The sequence below is a fragment of the Dioscorea cayenensis genome, chromosome 5 (assembly GCF_009730915.1).
Source record: "Dioscorea cayenensis subsp. rotundata cultivar TDr96_F1 chromosome 5, TDr96_F1_v2_PseudoChromosome.rev07_lg8_w22 25.fasta, whole genome shotgun sequence".
NCBI lineage: Eukaryota > Viridiplantae > Streptophyta > Magnoliopsida > Dioscoreales > Dioscoreaceae > Dioscorea > Dioscorea cayenensis.
The window spans coordinates 14,798,098-14,815,265 of NC_052475.1; the positions used below are offsets into that span (position 1 = coordinate 14,798,098).

At 34.4% G+C, this 17,168-nt stretch overlaps 1 protein-coding gene across 1 annotated transcript; it reads left to right on the forward strand.

The window, feature by feature from the left end:
• The first annotated feature begins 16,181 nt into the window (after nucleotides 1-16,181).
• LOC120262362 lies at nucleotides 16,182-16,902 on the forward strand. The gene has a single exon (XM_039270462.1). The coding sequence runs from the start codon at nucleotides 16,198-16,200 to the stop codon at nucleotides 16,726-16,728; it is 531 nt and encodes a 176-aa protein (XP_039126396.1). The 5' UTR covers nucleotides 16,182-16,197; the 3' UTR covers nucleotides 16,729-16,902.
• Nucleotides 16,903-17,168: the final 266 nt, after the last annotated feature.

The window sequence follows — 17,168 nt, forward strand, 5'->3', positions numbered from 1 at the left end:
TTGGGAATCTTTTGCCTATCTTTGGGAGAGAGTGTGGCTAGGGCTTGGGGAGGTTTTTGCTAGGATTTTGGAGCATTTCAACATCAATTTTTTTTAGAGGAGAGTTATTGGGGAAGCTTCCGATGGCTTTGATTTGGCGGGGTGTGCCCTAGGCTTGACGAAGGAATCCTTGGAGAAGAAGAAGCGACTCCTCAAGACCATCACTACGGAAAGTAAGGGGTTATCTTTATGAAGTTTTGGCATTCACTTTTGATTTTATCTTTGATTTTGTATTGCTCCATGGAGAGCTAAACCCCTAGTGGATACTTGGGCTTGTAAACCCTATGATGATTTTGTTTCATTGATTTCCATTATGCTTCTTTAATTGATGTTTTAATTGAGTTTCAATCTTGTGTGATTGTTGTTGTGATTTTCCTTTAGAGTGACACTAGGGTTGAGAATCCATCTAGGTAACCTTGTGAATGAGTGACACTTCATTAGGTTAGAGTTAGCAAGATTGAAGATGGTTGAGAAGGTGAGTCGAGAGGTAGCGGAACTTCCCCTTTGCCTAGACCAAAGGGTTTTCCAAGAGTTCTTTGCGATCATGATAGAGTGAAGTGCTAAGTGATTTTCTCCACTTGGGCTTAATTGTGTGAGTGACATAGTGAAGTGTTGAGTTATCCTTAGTGTTGGGGCTTAATTGTGACTATGGATCTTTTGCCTAGACCAAAGGGTTTGATCTACATCAAGAAATAGGGTTCATCACTTAGAATCCCTAGAACCTCAAGCAGTCCCACACAGTGTGAGGTGTTGAGAGTATCCCTTTCCGCCGAGGCATAGTTTAGAAGGCTAGTCAAGGTTGATGATAAGTGTCTAAATGTAGGTGTTTTCATATATATATCGTATGCACTTTGCATGTTTTTTGTGAGGTTTGATGCCCGTTTCGCGCTTAATCGTCTATTATTTGCTTTGTAGGGGCATATGGAAGCCATGGAGAACAAGAAGATATCATTTTGGCAAAAAGAGAAGAAAACGGAATTTCATACTACCCCCATACTACCCGAGTATGGGGGCCGTATGCATCGTAGCAAAATGGATTGATTTGGTATTCTGTCCGATTTCCATACTACCCGAGTATACAGGGCCGTATAGAGGCCGTATGCACCCCGTATGGAACGCGAATCTAGGGTTTCTGAGTGCTATACGACCCCCATACGACCCCTATACGGCCCGTATGCCTCGGGGGTATATATACTCACTTTTAGGGCTGATTAAAGGACTTTTTGCTGGCCGACTTTTGGGGAGATCATTTGGGAGATCTTGGGCGACCTTTGGGGAGGAGAAAGAGGGCGAGAAAGCTAGAAGATCATTGAAGCCCAAGGTCCAAGGCTCTCAAGGCAAGAAGGCAACATCATTCAAAGGGGAGATCGATCACGACTTGAAGGAAGGAGAACGCGGCTAGAGGAAGCGTCATTCGACATTCCTTTTGGCGGGGAAGCGTCATTCGGCATATTCTCGCCTCAACCTTCACCATTTCATCTAGGGAGTGTCATACTATGTCTTTTTGTTTCATGTTTTGCTTGATTGTATGCTTTGTTATGAGATGATGACACACTAGACCCCCCAAGGCCACCGGGTGTTGGTGTACCTTGGGGGTTTTATCATGTATTTTGGATGATTACTTGTTAATTCTATGCTTGGGTATGTTTGAGATCTAATCCATTGTTTTTCATGCTAAGTGTTACACCAAGGAGAAATCCGTAGCTCTTTTTATGAATGATGCATGTAGATGTGACTTGCTCGCATGTATTAGGGTCATGAATGGATTAGAAGGGATACTTGTATCATCACGCCGAGAAATCGGGTGTTTGGTAGCCCTCCATGTAGGTTTAATCCGAAGAAGAGTAGGTTTATTCCTAAGCGAGATTTCCTTGTACTTAATGCAATCGTAGGGAATGTAGATTTGGAAGAAATTCCTATCTATGTTCGTATGGGATTAGGGTTCAATCACCGAGAAATTGGGGTTGTTCTAATCTTGGAATCTCATGGTCCAATTTACCCTTGCATCTTTAAATCATCATCCATGTTGCATGATAACCCCTCAAGGGGATCCACATCCATAGGCCTTTGCACTTCATTGATTCTCTTGCTTGCTTATTGCTTGTTCTCTCTAATTTGCTAGCAAATCTTGTGTTTAGTTTTATTTGTATTTAGTAGAGTAAATCCATCACTTAAGATCTTAGGCTAGATAATAGCTCGAGGAGGAGTAATAGGAGATCCTTAGCCCCGTGGAATACGATCCTCGTGTCTTTGCACGAGGTATTACTTGGCGATCCCGTACACTTGCGGGGAAGCGATCAGTTGACTTTAGGTTTAGAATCGTATGTCTTTGGATTTCCATGACTCATTAAACTTCAATTATGAGGCATAATATTGGTCTTGCACTTGAAACAATAGTTCTAGGGTGAGTAATGTCTGAGTAAACCATTTTATGATTGGTTACTCTCCCTAATTTCCCTTGCTTGCTCTCTTTTCTCTTTCACTTTTATTTTATTTTCATCAATCGTTTGAATCATAATCACCAATCAATTTTCATTCTAGTTAAATAGCAATACTACTTGTTTCTGAACAACTATTCCCTGTGGATTAGACTACCCACTCACCAGAGTATTTTATTACTTCGACAATCCGTACACTTGTGGTACACACATGCAAGGGATGTGTTATTTTCTCAAGTGATGCTTGAAAATGATTTAACACTTGCAAGCTTGATTTTTTGTCTTTAAGGTATAAATTTAGATCTTCCTTAAATAATAATTAATAGATGTAACAAAGAATAAGAACCACTTAATGTCATTTTATTGATAGGATGACACACATCAATATATACAAAATCAAGTACATTTTGCTTCCTCAAAGGCTGGTGAATTTTGAAAAAAAAAAAAAATCTATTTTGCTTCCATGCCATACAATGAGAACACCTTTTCAATTGGGTTCTCTGAATGCCGGGAAAAAAACTTTTTCTTGGCTAACACTGTCATTCTTTTCTCACTTATATGATCCAATCTCTTGTACCACAATTTAAGTATTAAGAGCTTAACTTGCATGAAATACAATGATGAAAAATTTCCTACCCTCTACTTTTGACCATAGCATCTCTAGCAAGTTTCCATTTCCCATCGACCCTTGAATACATTGAAAAAAAGCCTCAATTGTTAAGCATACAAATTGAAATCAAGTTTATGCAAATATTTGTTTAACATTTGCAAGAACCTACTTAGTACCATCATTGGTTTTGAAATAAACATCACCATTGACAGTCGCATTGATAATTGTATTGTCACATATTTTTTTATAGTTCTATATTCAACTAGTGTATAAGAAACAAAGTAATCCTTATTGGATGTGGCATGAGTGGTGGTACCATTATCACTACCTAACTCAAGTCATGTGAGGCAACATCTGAAAAACATTATGATTAAGGACAACTAAGAAATAATTTGAGGTAATATGCACAAAATCTTCACCATTACTTTCTTTTTATTTGTCCTCTTAACTGCTTTTCTCTTTCTTGTTCTGTCTTTTAAACTGTGTTTAAATACTATTTGAGGGTTGGATGAAAAGTAACATGATAATAGATCCTCATATTGATGATTAATAGAGGATGTCCGAGGGTGTTGATTTCTAAGTTATGTTTGATATAAGTTGGAGCCAAATGCATGTTTTGTTTGTTGTTCATTTGTTGTGACCATTGTTCTCATAGTAATGTTATAGCCAAGTTTGTTTGAATCCCTTGGTCATTAAATCATATTCGGCAATCAAGTTTGAGTTTTGAGGTCTACGCCTTTTTAGGGGGAGTGTTGTAGACCCCACCCCTTTATGGTTAGTAATAATATTATTATATTTATTATTAGTTTTAATTTTTTTAAACTTTTGATTACTTTTGAATTTTAAATTTTATGCCAACCTTGCTCTTACCCTTAGAGACTTTTAAATCTCGTGATTTGATTCTATACCACAACCTGTAAGCTACGATATCCTGACTATGTCAATTAAAAATACTCACAACCGTCCTCTCCTTTCCTACATGGTGTAACCGATGGCAAGGACAAGAGGATGTTCTCGTCGAGAGTTGTTTGTCTTCTACTGTCAAGATAGGATCTTGAAGCTTTGTGTAGAATTTTAATTCTAGACTTTGATGCTTGTTGGCTCTGTGAGGTTGCTTTCTTTCTGAAACCCTTTAATTTGTTCCTATTTTGTGATCATCTTGAAACCTTAAAATGAGTCCTTGAGTTTCTAGGATTTGTTCCCAATTTGTAGTTTGCAAGAATTTTTTGTTTCCCTCCTTGATCTCGATCTTTGACCATGCTGTTTTTACAGACTTAACCATGTCTCAAGGATGAGGGTTTTCATGACATAATTGATGCAATGTGATGTGTGGTTGATTGAAATGCAGTCTTTTGCCATGAGTGGGGAATTATTAGTTGATTTCATTTGATAGGTTTTAAATTTTTGTTTTTGAAAATTGTAAAAACCCCTCTTCGATTCCAGGGGTCTTAGAGACAAAACATGGTAGAGAGCAAAATAAGAAAATTATATATTTTTACATTAGCTATATGCCTACAAAATTTCAGATTTTATACATCCGTAGTTTGTGAGATATAGTCCTATTAGTGTAACTGTCTCATATGGTATTTATGTGTGGAACCTACTGATTTTTTGGGTATTTTTGATGATCATGGATATTGAATTAGGTAAGGTCAAAAATAGGAAAGATGTTCCTTATTAAGTTATCTGATTTTTCAGTTAAATATCATTTATTTTGAAGTTGTAGGTTGAGAGATGCATGTTTGAAAGACATGTTTGAATTACAAATTTGCAGAAATAATTGGAGAATCAAATTAATGATATAATTTGAGTAGTACTCCAAATAATGTGAATTTCGGATATATCATAGTCTAAGGTGTCTACATTTCTTTGAATATTGAAATTTGTGATTTGGAAAAGTATATGTAAAGTTATAAGAGATTTATTACTCAATGGTCATAATGAAATTGTTCATATGCCCTTTAAAGTGAATAATTGCTATTGTACCCTTGCAAGAATTAATATTTGAGAGTGTAGAATAATAGCTTTACCTTTTTTCATTTGCACCCTTCTGAAATTTCATTTTATAATACCATTGCTTATTAGTTTGTTAACCTTTGTAGCATTACCGGTTTCTTGGAATCCTTTTCTTTTTACATACCCCTAAATGTGCAAAACAGATAGAATCAAGTATTTTAGAAAATTGTAATGCTTGCGTCGACAGGATTTTGATGTCCTTGGAATTTATTCTTAAATATAGGGTATTATGAGGAACTTGATTCAGTGCGAGATTTGGAGTTTTGGGTGTTAATCAGATAAGTCTCACCACATATAAATGTATGTATACACACACACAAAAAAAAATTTTGATTACAAATAATTATGAATTTATGCATTTATTTATTTAAATTCTTTTTAAAGTTTGATTATATAATATTAAATCGTTGTTTGACTTTTGAAAAATTTTCTGATATTAAATATTTATTAAATTTTTGAATTGGGTTTTTTTCCCGAAACATAAACTTCCACGTCTTGACTTTGTTTCTTAATTTTTATAATATTGATTATATCTGTTAATCTTTGATATATTAATTCATTAATTGTTTTGAATATAAATGGATTATTTTTGCTATAAAAAATGGGATCATGCATATGTTAGTACATTCGCTCGATGAGTTATTCTGTAAATCCTGACCTGAAATTCTGATATTCTGTTTAATTTTCGGATAACAAAGTTTTTTTGACATAAATACTTGTAGTCTGCAATTAATTAGGCACTAACCATGTCACTGTGGGTTAAACATTGATTATGTCAACATGAAATTCTGATAAAAGATTATAGTTTCGTATTGTGTCGTGGGTGAAAAGAATAATGGTTTTCGATAATCTGGCTCAAGTCACCTAGGGTAAACAAATGAGTTCTGCAAATCTGACTCGGGTCACCGAGTTTAAATAAATGATCTCTGATTTTTTGTTTTTGCCATAATGATTCGGAGACATATTTTTAATTGTTATTAAATTGTATTTTGTTAAACCACTTTGATTTTATGAACTATATTTTTTGATAAATATTTGTGATATCTGACATGATATGATCTATTTTTGGTTTATGAATTTTTGAAATTTCTCATGATCCAAATATTTTTTTAGGTGGTTGTTGAAATTCTTTTAAATCAGGAGTACAATATCTTAGTGAGAGTGAGCATGCAACAAACATGTCCCTGGTCTAGTTTGAGCTCAAATTTTTGTCTGTATTGTAAACTCTGAGGTTTGGATTTTGTAAATTTTGTGTATTTTGGTTTTTGACTTTTGAGATTTATAGATATATTACTCTAAGACAGGTTTTGAGGCTTTGCATACCTACTGTGTTATGTACTATAGGTGTGCGGCTATTTGTCAACGCACCGTGTCTGGTGAGGCAGGTTCGGAGCGTGACATAACCCTCCAATACTAATTTAGAAATAAATGGTGAAAGTTTTCATAAGAAAATAATGGGCAAGTTCATGTGCTATTTCTAATATTGTACATAAATGATTAAAATTGCAATTGAGATGAGTAAATTCACTCAATCTATTTTATTTAAAAGCTTTTTTTTAGAAAACAAAGATTAATTTCTGAATGGGTGAGACAATAAAACTATTCTCCTAATAATGGGATCGATGGTTCAATTTAAAATTTAGTAAAATTAAAATGTTGTGATTTTTAAATTTTTAAAAACTAAATCAAACCAATGAATTCTAACAACTATATTAAATTTACATTTATAATAGAATTATTAAGTTATTGTTTATAAACAACATATTATTATTCTAAATAATAAAATCAAATATCAACACTGTTAACTGTATTGCCATAACATTGATTGTGGGTAATTAATTTATTTTATAAGAAGAATAACATTAATAAGTTCAGTTTATTTACATTAACTGAATGAAACAAGCTCGATTCAATTAATTTGGTTTAAACAAGTCACACGCCTACTTATAACTACTTTCTTGCTGTCTGCCAAATAGTAGTGCTTCAAACGAAATCATCTCACTTCTTAGAATTAATTATGGTCTTGTTTATCCACTTAAATAAAAATTAATTAAGATAAGTCAAGAATCAAAGACAGACCAACTCTTCTTCTTGATCCATGACAATTCTCCTTTAAAATGAACTTAATATTATGGAGAGAGGCAACAAAAACGGGATACCATAAACATGAAAGGAAAACAGCTAACGACTCCTTCAACATCATGCCAATATGGGAAACAAAAGACTTGCCTCTCATTTTTGCTCATAAACTTAACTAACCTTTACTCAAATCCATCTGCAATATGATAATAAATTAAATATAAGTATTGTTAATTCCTAATCATGGAACATCTCTTCTTCTGCATTGCGTTGACTACACATGGTCAGAAGACTTAGACTCTTCCTCCCAACCACTGGAACTCCAATTGTCTTTGGTCGTCTCCATGTGACCGCTGACTTTTATAGCCTTCTAAACAGAGCAGCCACTACTCGAGACGTCTTATTCTTGTTATTTTATTTATTTACTTATAATAGTGAAATACAAACTCAAATTAATTATGAACTAGTTGAAGGATAGAATTACAAAATTATAAAGACTTATGTTATTAAACCCCAAATTAATTATGAATTATTAGAGGGCCAACATTATAAAGTTGAAAGATAAATATATATATCATATATGTCTAACAGAGTAGGCATCCTATTTTTAATTTGTTCTTTGAATTAGATATTTTAATGACATAGTCCTATCAAATAAACTTTAATCGTTGGTATGATCAAGTGGTATATTAGTAACTGGGACACCATTAGAACTCTTCATAAATGGTGAGAGTTTGAATCACGAGTAAGAGCACATTTGTGCGAGTATGAATAGTTGTTATGTGCAGATGATCCCAACGCTCATGTGTGTATCGGGACCACCCCTACTTACTCTATTAAGACTTATGCATGCCCCTGTTTTTTTTAACGACCTAATCACAAATCTTGGCAAAAAAATAAAAATAATAATAAACTCTAATGCTTCTCTCGTCATTATTCATTTTAATTATAGTGGATATCATTGGTTTTTCTTTGTAGATATAGGAGTTCTATCGCCAAAACAAAAAATATCTTGGTGTTATTTTTGTCATTGTCTACTTTGCCATCATAGTTATGTGCATTGTTTAGAGCTTATAAATTGTAATATGTGGGCCATCTCACAATTTATTCACTTTTCTGTAAGCGCTAGCTATTGGTACCATAGCACATGGTTTTTGTTTGGATTAGACAAACTAGCACAATATGTAAGTTCTCTACGAAGTTAAAGGTGGATAAATTTAATTGCAAGGTAAATTTTGGTTTATGGAAAAAAAGAGAATACAATTTTCATAGAACAAGATCTTCACAAAACACTTATTTAATGGAATTGGGGAAAAAAACATAGAAATAATGAAAATTGGAGACTAGGAAGAGCTAGATCTCAAAGTTGTAAGCACAACTCATCTATGCTTGATAAATGAAGTTATATATAATGTGTTGGATGAAGAGATGGCCGCTCACCAAAGTGGGGATAGTGCACAGCAAGTGCATGGGTCGTAACAAGTAATAAAAGATGAGTGTTATCCTATCTCAAAGGAACAAAATTATTAGCACTAATCACTCTTCTATTATCTAGGCTTAAAACAATGAAAATGGATTGATTAGAACTATGCAAGAAAATAAACAAGCAAGTCAAAGATAATGAAGTCACAAGGGTCAATGTGACAATAGACAAAAGGTTTACAATCATAAAAAAAGGGGCACTAAGGTGATGAATCCTCCTAGAATTTGCTCTTAAGCTAAGAGTGGGATATCGGGGTTATATTGGGTGTTCATACCAAGGGAATCCTAATGGTATACTATTTCCTCTCTCATGGCAATTAACAACTAATCCCCTATAGAACCAATTTGACTTCTCTTTCTAGCTTAGAATCTATAAGATTGTATTACGAACGGTGAATTTCCAGAAACTATGGGTAATCCAAATCTCCTAGAATGAACTAATCTCGTGCAAGAGGAAGAATGAAGATCTCTCTCCTAATAACTCTCATATGATTGCATTATACTCATTGAAATCTGAGGGTAGGATTAACCTTAATTGGGAGAGTGAGGCAAGGAACTTCTACCCTAAATATTGTTGTCTAATCTCATCAACTTCCTCAATCCTTGGTAAGTGATGAACCTCTGCCAAATCAAATGAAGACACCAAAGGAATGATGATGACGCCACCTCTGATAATGCCAGGCAACTCCATTGATGAGGAAAACCAATGCAAACTTAGTGGAAATCGATGGCTAGCTGCTCCTTAGAGCCTCTTGAATGCAGTCTTGTACTCCCATCTTAAACCCTCCAAGTAACCCCCCAAAACCTAGCCCCCATCCTCTTATATCGGGATTACTTAAAATGATCTAAGATAAGCTCTAATTCCTAGCATGCCTATGGGGTTTCCACTGACATGCCCCTTTTGCGTGTGTACCGCAAATGCACGGGTTGTCGAAGTAATAAAAGTACCCTGGTGAGTGTGTAGTCGTATCCACAAGGGATAGTGATTAGAAACAAAAGATATGCTATTTAACTATGGTGAAGATGAATCAGTAGTGGTGCGAACAATATCAATGTGAAAAGAAAAAAAATAAAGAAAACAAGAAAGAGAGACACAATAAAATGAGAGGAGAGGTAATCGATAGAAAGTGGGGCACCCGGATATTGTTTACCCTAGGACTATTGATTCAAGTGCAAGACCAATCACTATGTCTTCCAACTGATGTCTAATGAGTTGTGGAAATCCTTAAACATACCGTCCCAAATCTAAGGTCAACCGTGACTAACCATGCATTCTAGTAGGTCCCCTACATGGCTTTTCATTCAGACATACCATGCATTCTAGTAGGTCCCCTACATACTTCCTTTGTGATAGACTAGTTCCATGAGATCCTATGTCAACTTCAATGAGAGGAAAGTAATGCAACTGTCCCATATCTCGGATAGGAAATTCATGTTATAAATGAGAAATAAATTTTGTAACCAACGAAGGACAGGAGCCTGTAATTATAATGTCATGAACCTAAACAAGAATTAAAACAACATGAGTTCCTTGTCGAAATATAAACAGTGAAGTGTCAGCCTTGGAAGAAATATAAAATGAAGAGAATGAAGATAGATTGTGAGTCAGGAAAACCAAGCTCAAAGAGCATGTTTTAAGCCATAGATAGACCAGTTCAATTTGCACACATATGATGGAGTAGCAGAATCAACAAAGCCTTGTGGTTGAGCCATATAGAGATCTTCATCAAGATGGCCATGTAAGAAGGCATTCGCAACATCCAGCTGATGCATAGGACACTGATGCATTGTAGCGAGGGCAAGAATGAGTCTAATGGAGGAAGCTTTAACTATTGGACTGAATGTTTCTTTGTAATCAATACCCAATATTTGAGTGAATCCTTTAGCCACTATCCATGCTTTGTACCTATCAATGGTGCCATTTGCTTTTTGTTTTTATCTTGTAAATCCACTTGATAGCAACAACATTAGCATGATCAGGTTTGGGAACTAGTGTCAGTCTGGAAATTATCATGCAAAGCTTTGATTTCCTGGAACATCATTGTTTTCCATTCACTATGTTTTGAAGCTTGTAAAAAAGTCCGTGGTTCATGTTCTAGAAAGTTAAGTTTTGATTTTTCTTGAAGAGCAATCAAGGCTTGACATTTGGAGAGGGTGGAGGGATGAAGTTGCATGTTGTGAGTGCGTAAAAGGAGGGGGAAGGAGGAGTGGTGTTCGTGGTAGGTTCATCATAAGAAGAGAGATCAATGACTAGGTTAAGGCTAGTAGGAGCAAGATGAATATTAGTGTGGGATGGGGATGGAGAAGTGCGGTGGATAATAGGAAGACTTCAGCTAGTAGATGTCGTAGTTGATGTGGATGGATGTTGAGATGAGGGAGATAAGGGTGAAACAAGTGGTGGAGATGAGCCTGATAAATTTGAAAAGGAAGAAAGTTGTGTAGGAAGAGGAGACATACCTATCGCCGAGTTGATAGGAAGTTGTATGCTGAGCCAAGGAGTGGATAAGGAAGGAACCAAATGTGGCTTTTTTGGAGGATATTGAGTTTGAAAGGGAGATAAACCCTGTTACTATCAATATCTAATCAATTATATTCGGCATGATCTGAAGAGTGACACATTTTTTACAATGACAGGAAAATTTATTTTTATTATATGGGTGAAGATACGGATAAATGGCGCAACCAAAAATTTTGGAGTCATTATATTTGGGAGGTTGACAATATAAATTTTCAAGAGGAGATTGATTTTGAAGGACGGAAGTGGGTAGTATATTGGTACAATTTACAGTTGTTTGAAAGGAATAAGACCAATACCTAAAAGAATATGTGCATGAGCTAATAGAGAAAAACCTGTATCCACAATGTGTCGTATTTTCCTTTCGGAAAGACCACTTTGCTCATGTGTATATGGACATGCAATACAGTGAATTATACCCTTTCTAGTGAAGTACTTATTTAACTTTTGAAACTCACCACCCCAATCCGAATGAAAAGCCTTGATGGAAGTATTGAATTGACATTTTACATAAGACTCAAAATCAAGAAAAACTTGAAAAACATTATTTTTATTTTTAAGAAAATAAATCCAAGTAAATCTAGTGAAATCATGAATAAATAACACAAAATAACGAGAACCGCTGCTTAAAAGCACAGGAGATGGCCCCCAAACATTGGAATGAATAATTTGAAATGGAAAACTACTAGTGTGTTCAACTGATGCTAAAGGTACTCTAGCTATCTTTCCTAACTTATAAGAAGAACATTTATCAATAACTGACAATTTAGATGAACCAGCAACTACTAGATAATTATTATTAACTAATTTTGCAGTAGTGAGCTTTTGAGGATGTCCTAGACGTGCATGCCACTCAACAAGTCAATTGGCTTCAGCATGGAGAGCTTGGAGAGGTCGAAGAGATGGCAGCACATACAACCCATTTTTACTCCGGGCGTGTAATAGGATTGCCTTTGTCACCTAATCCTTAATAAAGAAATGAGTAGGCCAAAATTCAAAGAAGCGGGTATTATTAGTTGTGAATTTTTGAATGGAAAGTAGTGGTTTGGTAATTTGTGGAACATGAAGCACATTTTGCAACTAAAATAATTAAGTGGAACATAGTGAAGGATATATACTAAGAAGTGCCCGTATGGATAATGGGCAGGCCATGCCCATTTCCTACCATGATCTGATCAGTACCTTGATTAGTCGTGGGATTCATCATAAAATTAACATCAGAAGTCATAGGGTTGGTAGCTCCAATATCGTGTGCCACTGGGTGTTATACTGAGGTTGTGATGGTGCAAACTAAGACTGTGGACACATCGACTAGGAAGAAGCTTAGATAAAAGACAACATTACTGATCCATTCATAGCTATATTGGCTTGAGACTAAAAATTATTTTGTTGTTGTGGAACATAGCGACTTCGACACTAATTAGCTGTGTGCTTTTTCAAATCACATATTTGGCAAGGATCTTGGTTGCGATGCCCTCTATGTGGTGGACGATACCCACTGTTCTTGAAAGCCATATTATTTAAGTATTAAAATAAATTTGTTATTTTAAATAAATATTTAACTTTAATACTCACATATGACAGTATTTGTTAATATCCAAAATTTTGTTAATATCATTAATTAACCATAATAAATAATTAATTATATTTTTAAAAAATATTATTACAAATAACTATTTAACTTTACTTAAAAAACTAAGTCATAATAACTATTCATATAAATTATTATTCACTTTAATTACGATAATCAAGTATTAAAATTAAAATAGTTCACTTTAATACTATTCATTTTATTTATTCTAATTAATATTATATTTAACTATTTTCGGATTAATTATTATAATAAATTATTTAGATTAATAGATTTATAATTAAATAAGTAAATTGGTTAATTGGTAATTTACCCATTATAACTTCCACTCCACTCCCCTCCCACTCCCCTCAAAAGTGAGAGGCATGGGGACTCCCCTTCATGCCTTTCTAATCCTAGGGATGCAAGTGTGGCGGGGCGGAGCGGGGAATGAGATCCCCATCTCCATCCCCGCTTCCCAAGGGGCAGGGATTTCCCGCCTCAAAATTCCCCCCGGAGGAGAAATCCCCCCCCACTCACTCCCTCGTGGGGATCACCGCGGGGTCGAGAAATCGCTACCCCACCAAATGTTTTTTCCTAATTACACATGTAACACTTCATATATGAAATTTAAAAAAAAATTCCTTAAAATAAGTAATATTTAATGTATGAGAAAACAATAAACTAACAAAGTAATCGATGGTATGAAGAATTGGAGAAAGGGAACTGCTGAAGTTGGGATTTCATAAGAGATGTTTTACTTACAAGTTGAGATTTCAATAAACTTGATAAATCAATCAATTTAATCTTAATTTTAATATAGTATGTTTATCTATAATAGGAAATACAAATTTTTTGATTAAATTTTTTACAACAATTTTTCATATAATTATCTCCAAGTATTACATTGGAGTAACACTAATTTTTATTAAAAATCTAAAACATTATTAATAAATACCAAAAATAAAATTTTTAAAACCAAAATATTTTGTAATTATGATATTATATCAATATTGAATTTTTTTAATAAACAAAATTAAATTATATGAGTTATTTTTAATATATATAATATATATTTAATTTAAAAATCAGGAATTGGGATTCCCCACGGCTATCCTTGCATGGAGCAGGGTAGGGAATACATTCCCGTTCTGCCTCACCCCGCTGGTCGGGTAAGGGTTTTCTCAATTCCGCGCCCCGCGGGGGTTTATTTCGGGAATCCCTGCCTCATTAGGTCGGGTACCATGGGAAAGGGGGATTCCCCGCCCCACTTACATCCCTATTTACTCCTTACCTATGTTTTTCCTACTCCATGTAAGTATTCATTCAAATCCAATGCTTCCAACCAAACAACCCCATATGGGGTTAAAAAAAAGAAGATACTAACTATATTTACATACATACAAAATGAAGATAAGATTTCGATAAATATAACAATAAGATAAGATTTGGCTCAATACATATTTGAAAATATATCTATCGTATCTATCTGGAAGAATAGTAATGCTTATCAATCAGAACACTTATAAATTTGAAGACATGTTTGAAACATACACTGATGAAATAAAACTTTGAATATGGAAAAAGGGCCTTGACTGATCTTACATGTGAGAAATTAGGGAGGTTGTATGAAGTTAATTTGGAGACACCATCACCAATCATATTACACTAGCATCTATCATAGATGATGTAGACGATTTTACTTTATTGTGGCATTTGAGAGTGGATCACTTGAGTGAGAGAGAGATGCAAGAATTGCGTACAAAAAACGAGTTACTTCATACTGTTAAATTTTTGCAAGTTGAATTTCTGCAAAATTTGTCTTCTCGGCAAACATTACAAAGTTATTGCTAGCTTTAATGTTTCGATTAACAGAAGCAAAATATTCCTAAATGTGTGCAAGCAAATGTTTAGGGTACATTACCTATTTTAACCAATAGTGGTGGCATTTACTTTAAAAATTTTACAGATTAAATCTCAAGAAAGACATGAGTTTATTTTATAATGCACAAGACAAAAACATTGAAAGTATAAGGTAAGGCTTCTAGATTAAAGATTTGCTGAAAAGTTTACAAATTGCATGGACTTGGCTCATATGAAGATTTAGGGAGAGGTCATATTTTCTGAGAAAATCAAAGTTGAAATATTTAAGTAATTTGACTTTAAGGTGGAGATGATTGAAATATGGAGTCAAATTACTTATGAAATAGTAGAGGGATTGAATCGCAAAATTAGTAAGATTTGTGTGATTTGATCCTAAGTTAATTATGAATTAGTAAGGGGTTAATTTGTAAAATTGAAAAAGTAATAAATATATATAATATAGCCCTAAATTTGGAGTTTGAATTGCGCTGATGAATTTGTAATGAAAGAGATTGAATAAAGAGAGATGAATATTGTTGTAGCGAACAGTTATTGTGTTCTAGGTTGTTTAATGAATCGATCTACTGAATCACACTTTCCTATCAAATAATGTGTAATCTTTCTTTATACTTTGTTCATTTGATTATAGAGGATTTCCTTGGTTCTCTTCTTGTAGATATAGGAATTTATCTCCTAACTATGGAAATCTTGGTGTTTTATCTGTGATTATAGTTTACTTTGTTAAAGTTATTCTGTGCATTGTTTATTTTGAGTTTGTAAACCATTATTCATGAGCCATCTGACAATCTATCTTGCTTGGGCACAGGCCAACATATACATCCTCAGAATTTCTTCGAAGAATCTTTTGAGGTTTTTGGGTACATTATTTATAACTATATAATCCCTGATGGAAATTTTCTCTTTGTGTAAATAACTCACAAAATTAACAACATTGTCTGTAGCCAATATTTCTGAAATAGGCGTGGCTGGTTGCTTATTCATTGGTTTATTTTTCTTTAAATTATATATTATTTAGAGACCCTAGATTTATTTGTTGGGGTAACAACAAAGTATTACTTAAATAGCAATCACATTAATCAGTTACAGTCTCAAAGCACCAGATGCACATTATTTTTCTTCTCATTGATAAAATCTCCATAGTATTTCCCTTACTTTGTTTCCCCTTCATATGATCTTAGTTTTAAATGAGATAATATGAATATTTCAGAATTTTCATTTAAACCATAATTACCCTTCCGAATTTTACCTAACAACAGAAAAAAAAAATTCAGAAAATTCCCCATAAACCTGAGAGAAATCATATAAATATCTACACCAAATAAATAAACAAACTAATTTTCTCACCTTGAAACTTTGGCTTATTCTTCACCAATTGGCAGTCGTCCAAATAAAAAGACTATAGATTATTAGTGGTAAACACACACAATGGGAGCGCATGCCTATATTGAAAATAGAAACAAACCATCGTTGACCTTTTGCACTGACGTCATATCCCGCTTCCCACTTGCATATATATGAACTCCCTCAACATATCCTTCAGCGGCAAGTAATACAAAAACAAAGCATGGCTTCATCTCCGATGTCTGCTGAGCATGTCCAAGTTGGCAGGAAGGTCGTTGATCTCCAAGGTCCTCGTCCAACTGCCCTTCTCCTTCACAAAGAGTCCCACAAGATAAACAAGTCCTCAACAACATCATCAAAGAAGCCTGTTGTGATCTACATGGTGTCTCCAGAGATAATCCATGTTGAACCTAGTGAATTCATGGCGTTGGTGCAACGTCTCACAGGGTCTTCTTCTTCTTCACCACCAACTCATGGCTTAGAACCATCTCAATCTCAGAGAAAGAGTGGTGATGAGTTTCCGGTGAGAGTCAAGGCTAGGCCATTCATGGCTGCCACCAAGAGATCACCCAGTCAGTCACAACTGTCTCCTACTTTATTTTTTAGTGACTTGAGTCCTCTTTCAGACAGTGGTGGTGGTTGTATTCAGAGAAAGAACAGTTTGGCATCTCAGGGATGGCTGTTTAATGGAGATAACAACATGGTCGATCACTCTGGTGGCTTCCTTGATATCTTCAATCATGTTCAACAATAGCAGTAGATCCTTATGCAGATGATTATGTCTTCTCTCTCTCTCTCTCTCCTAGCACAAGATCTATTGATTTCTTGATTAGTTTCTTATTTTGTTCACCTCTGTTTATATGTATAAGAATACAAACTGTTGATTAGATGTTTGGTGGTAATGTTCATTTTACATCAGGTTCATATATGTACAATTATGTCAAAAACTGTGGGCTCAATTACAATGTTTTGATTATACAGTTCATCTGAAAGTGGTTAAGTAGTTATCAAACAATTTATGCAAAAGCATGAACAACGTGGGAGAGAGATGATGCTCATGAAGATTAATTTCCTCATAAACCTTGATAATCCGCATTAACTTCTTCATATTTAGGTCAAGGAAATTTGAGAAGCTGGCAGTATTTAAAAAAACTATTAATTATTGTAAAAATATAAAGTTGTAAAGATTGACTG

Coding starts and splice junctions, on each gene's coding strand:
- LOC120262362 (XM_039270462.1), top strand. CDS start 16,198: ATGGCTTCATCTCCGATGTCTGCTGAGCATGTCCAAGTTGGCAGGAAG.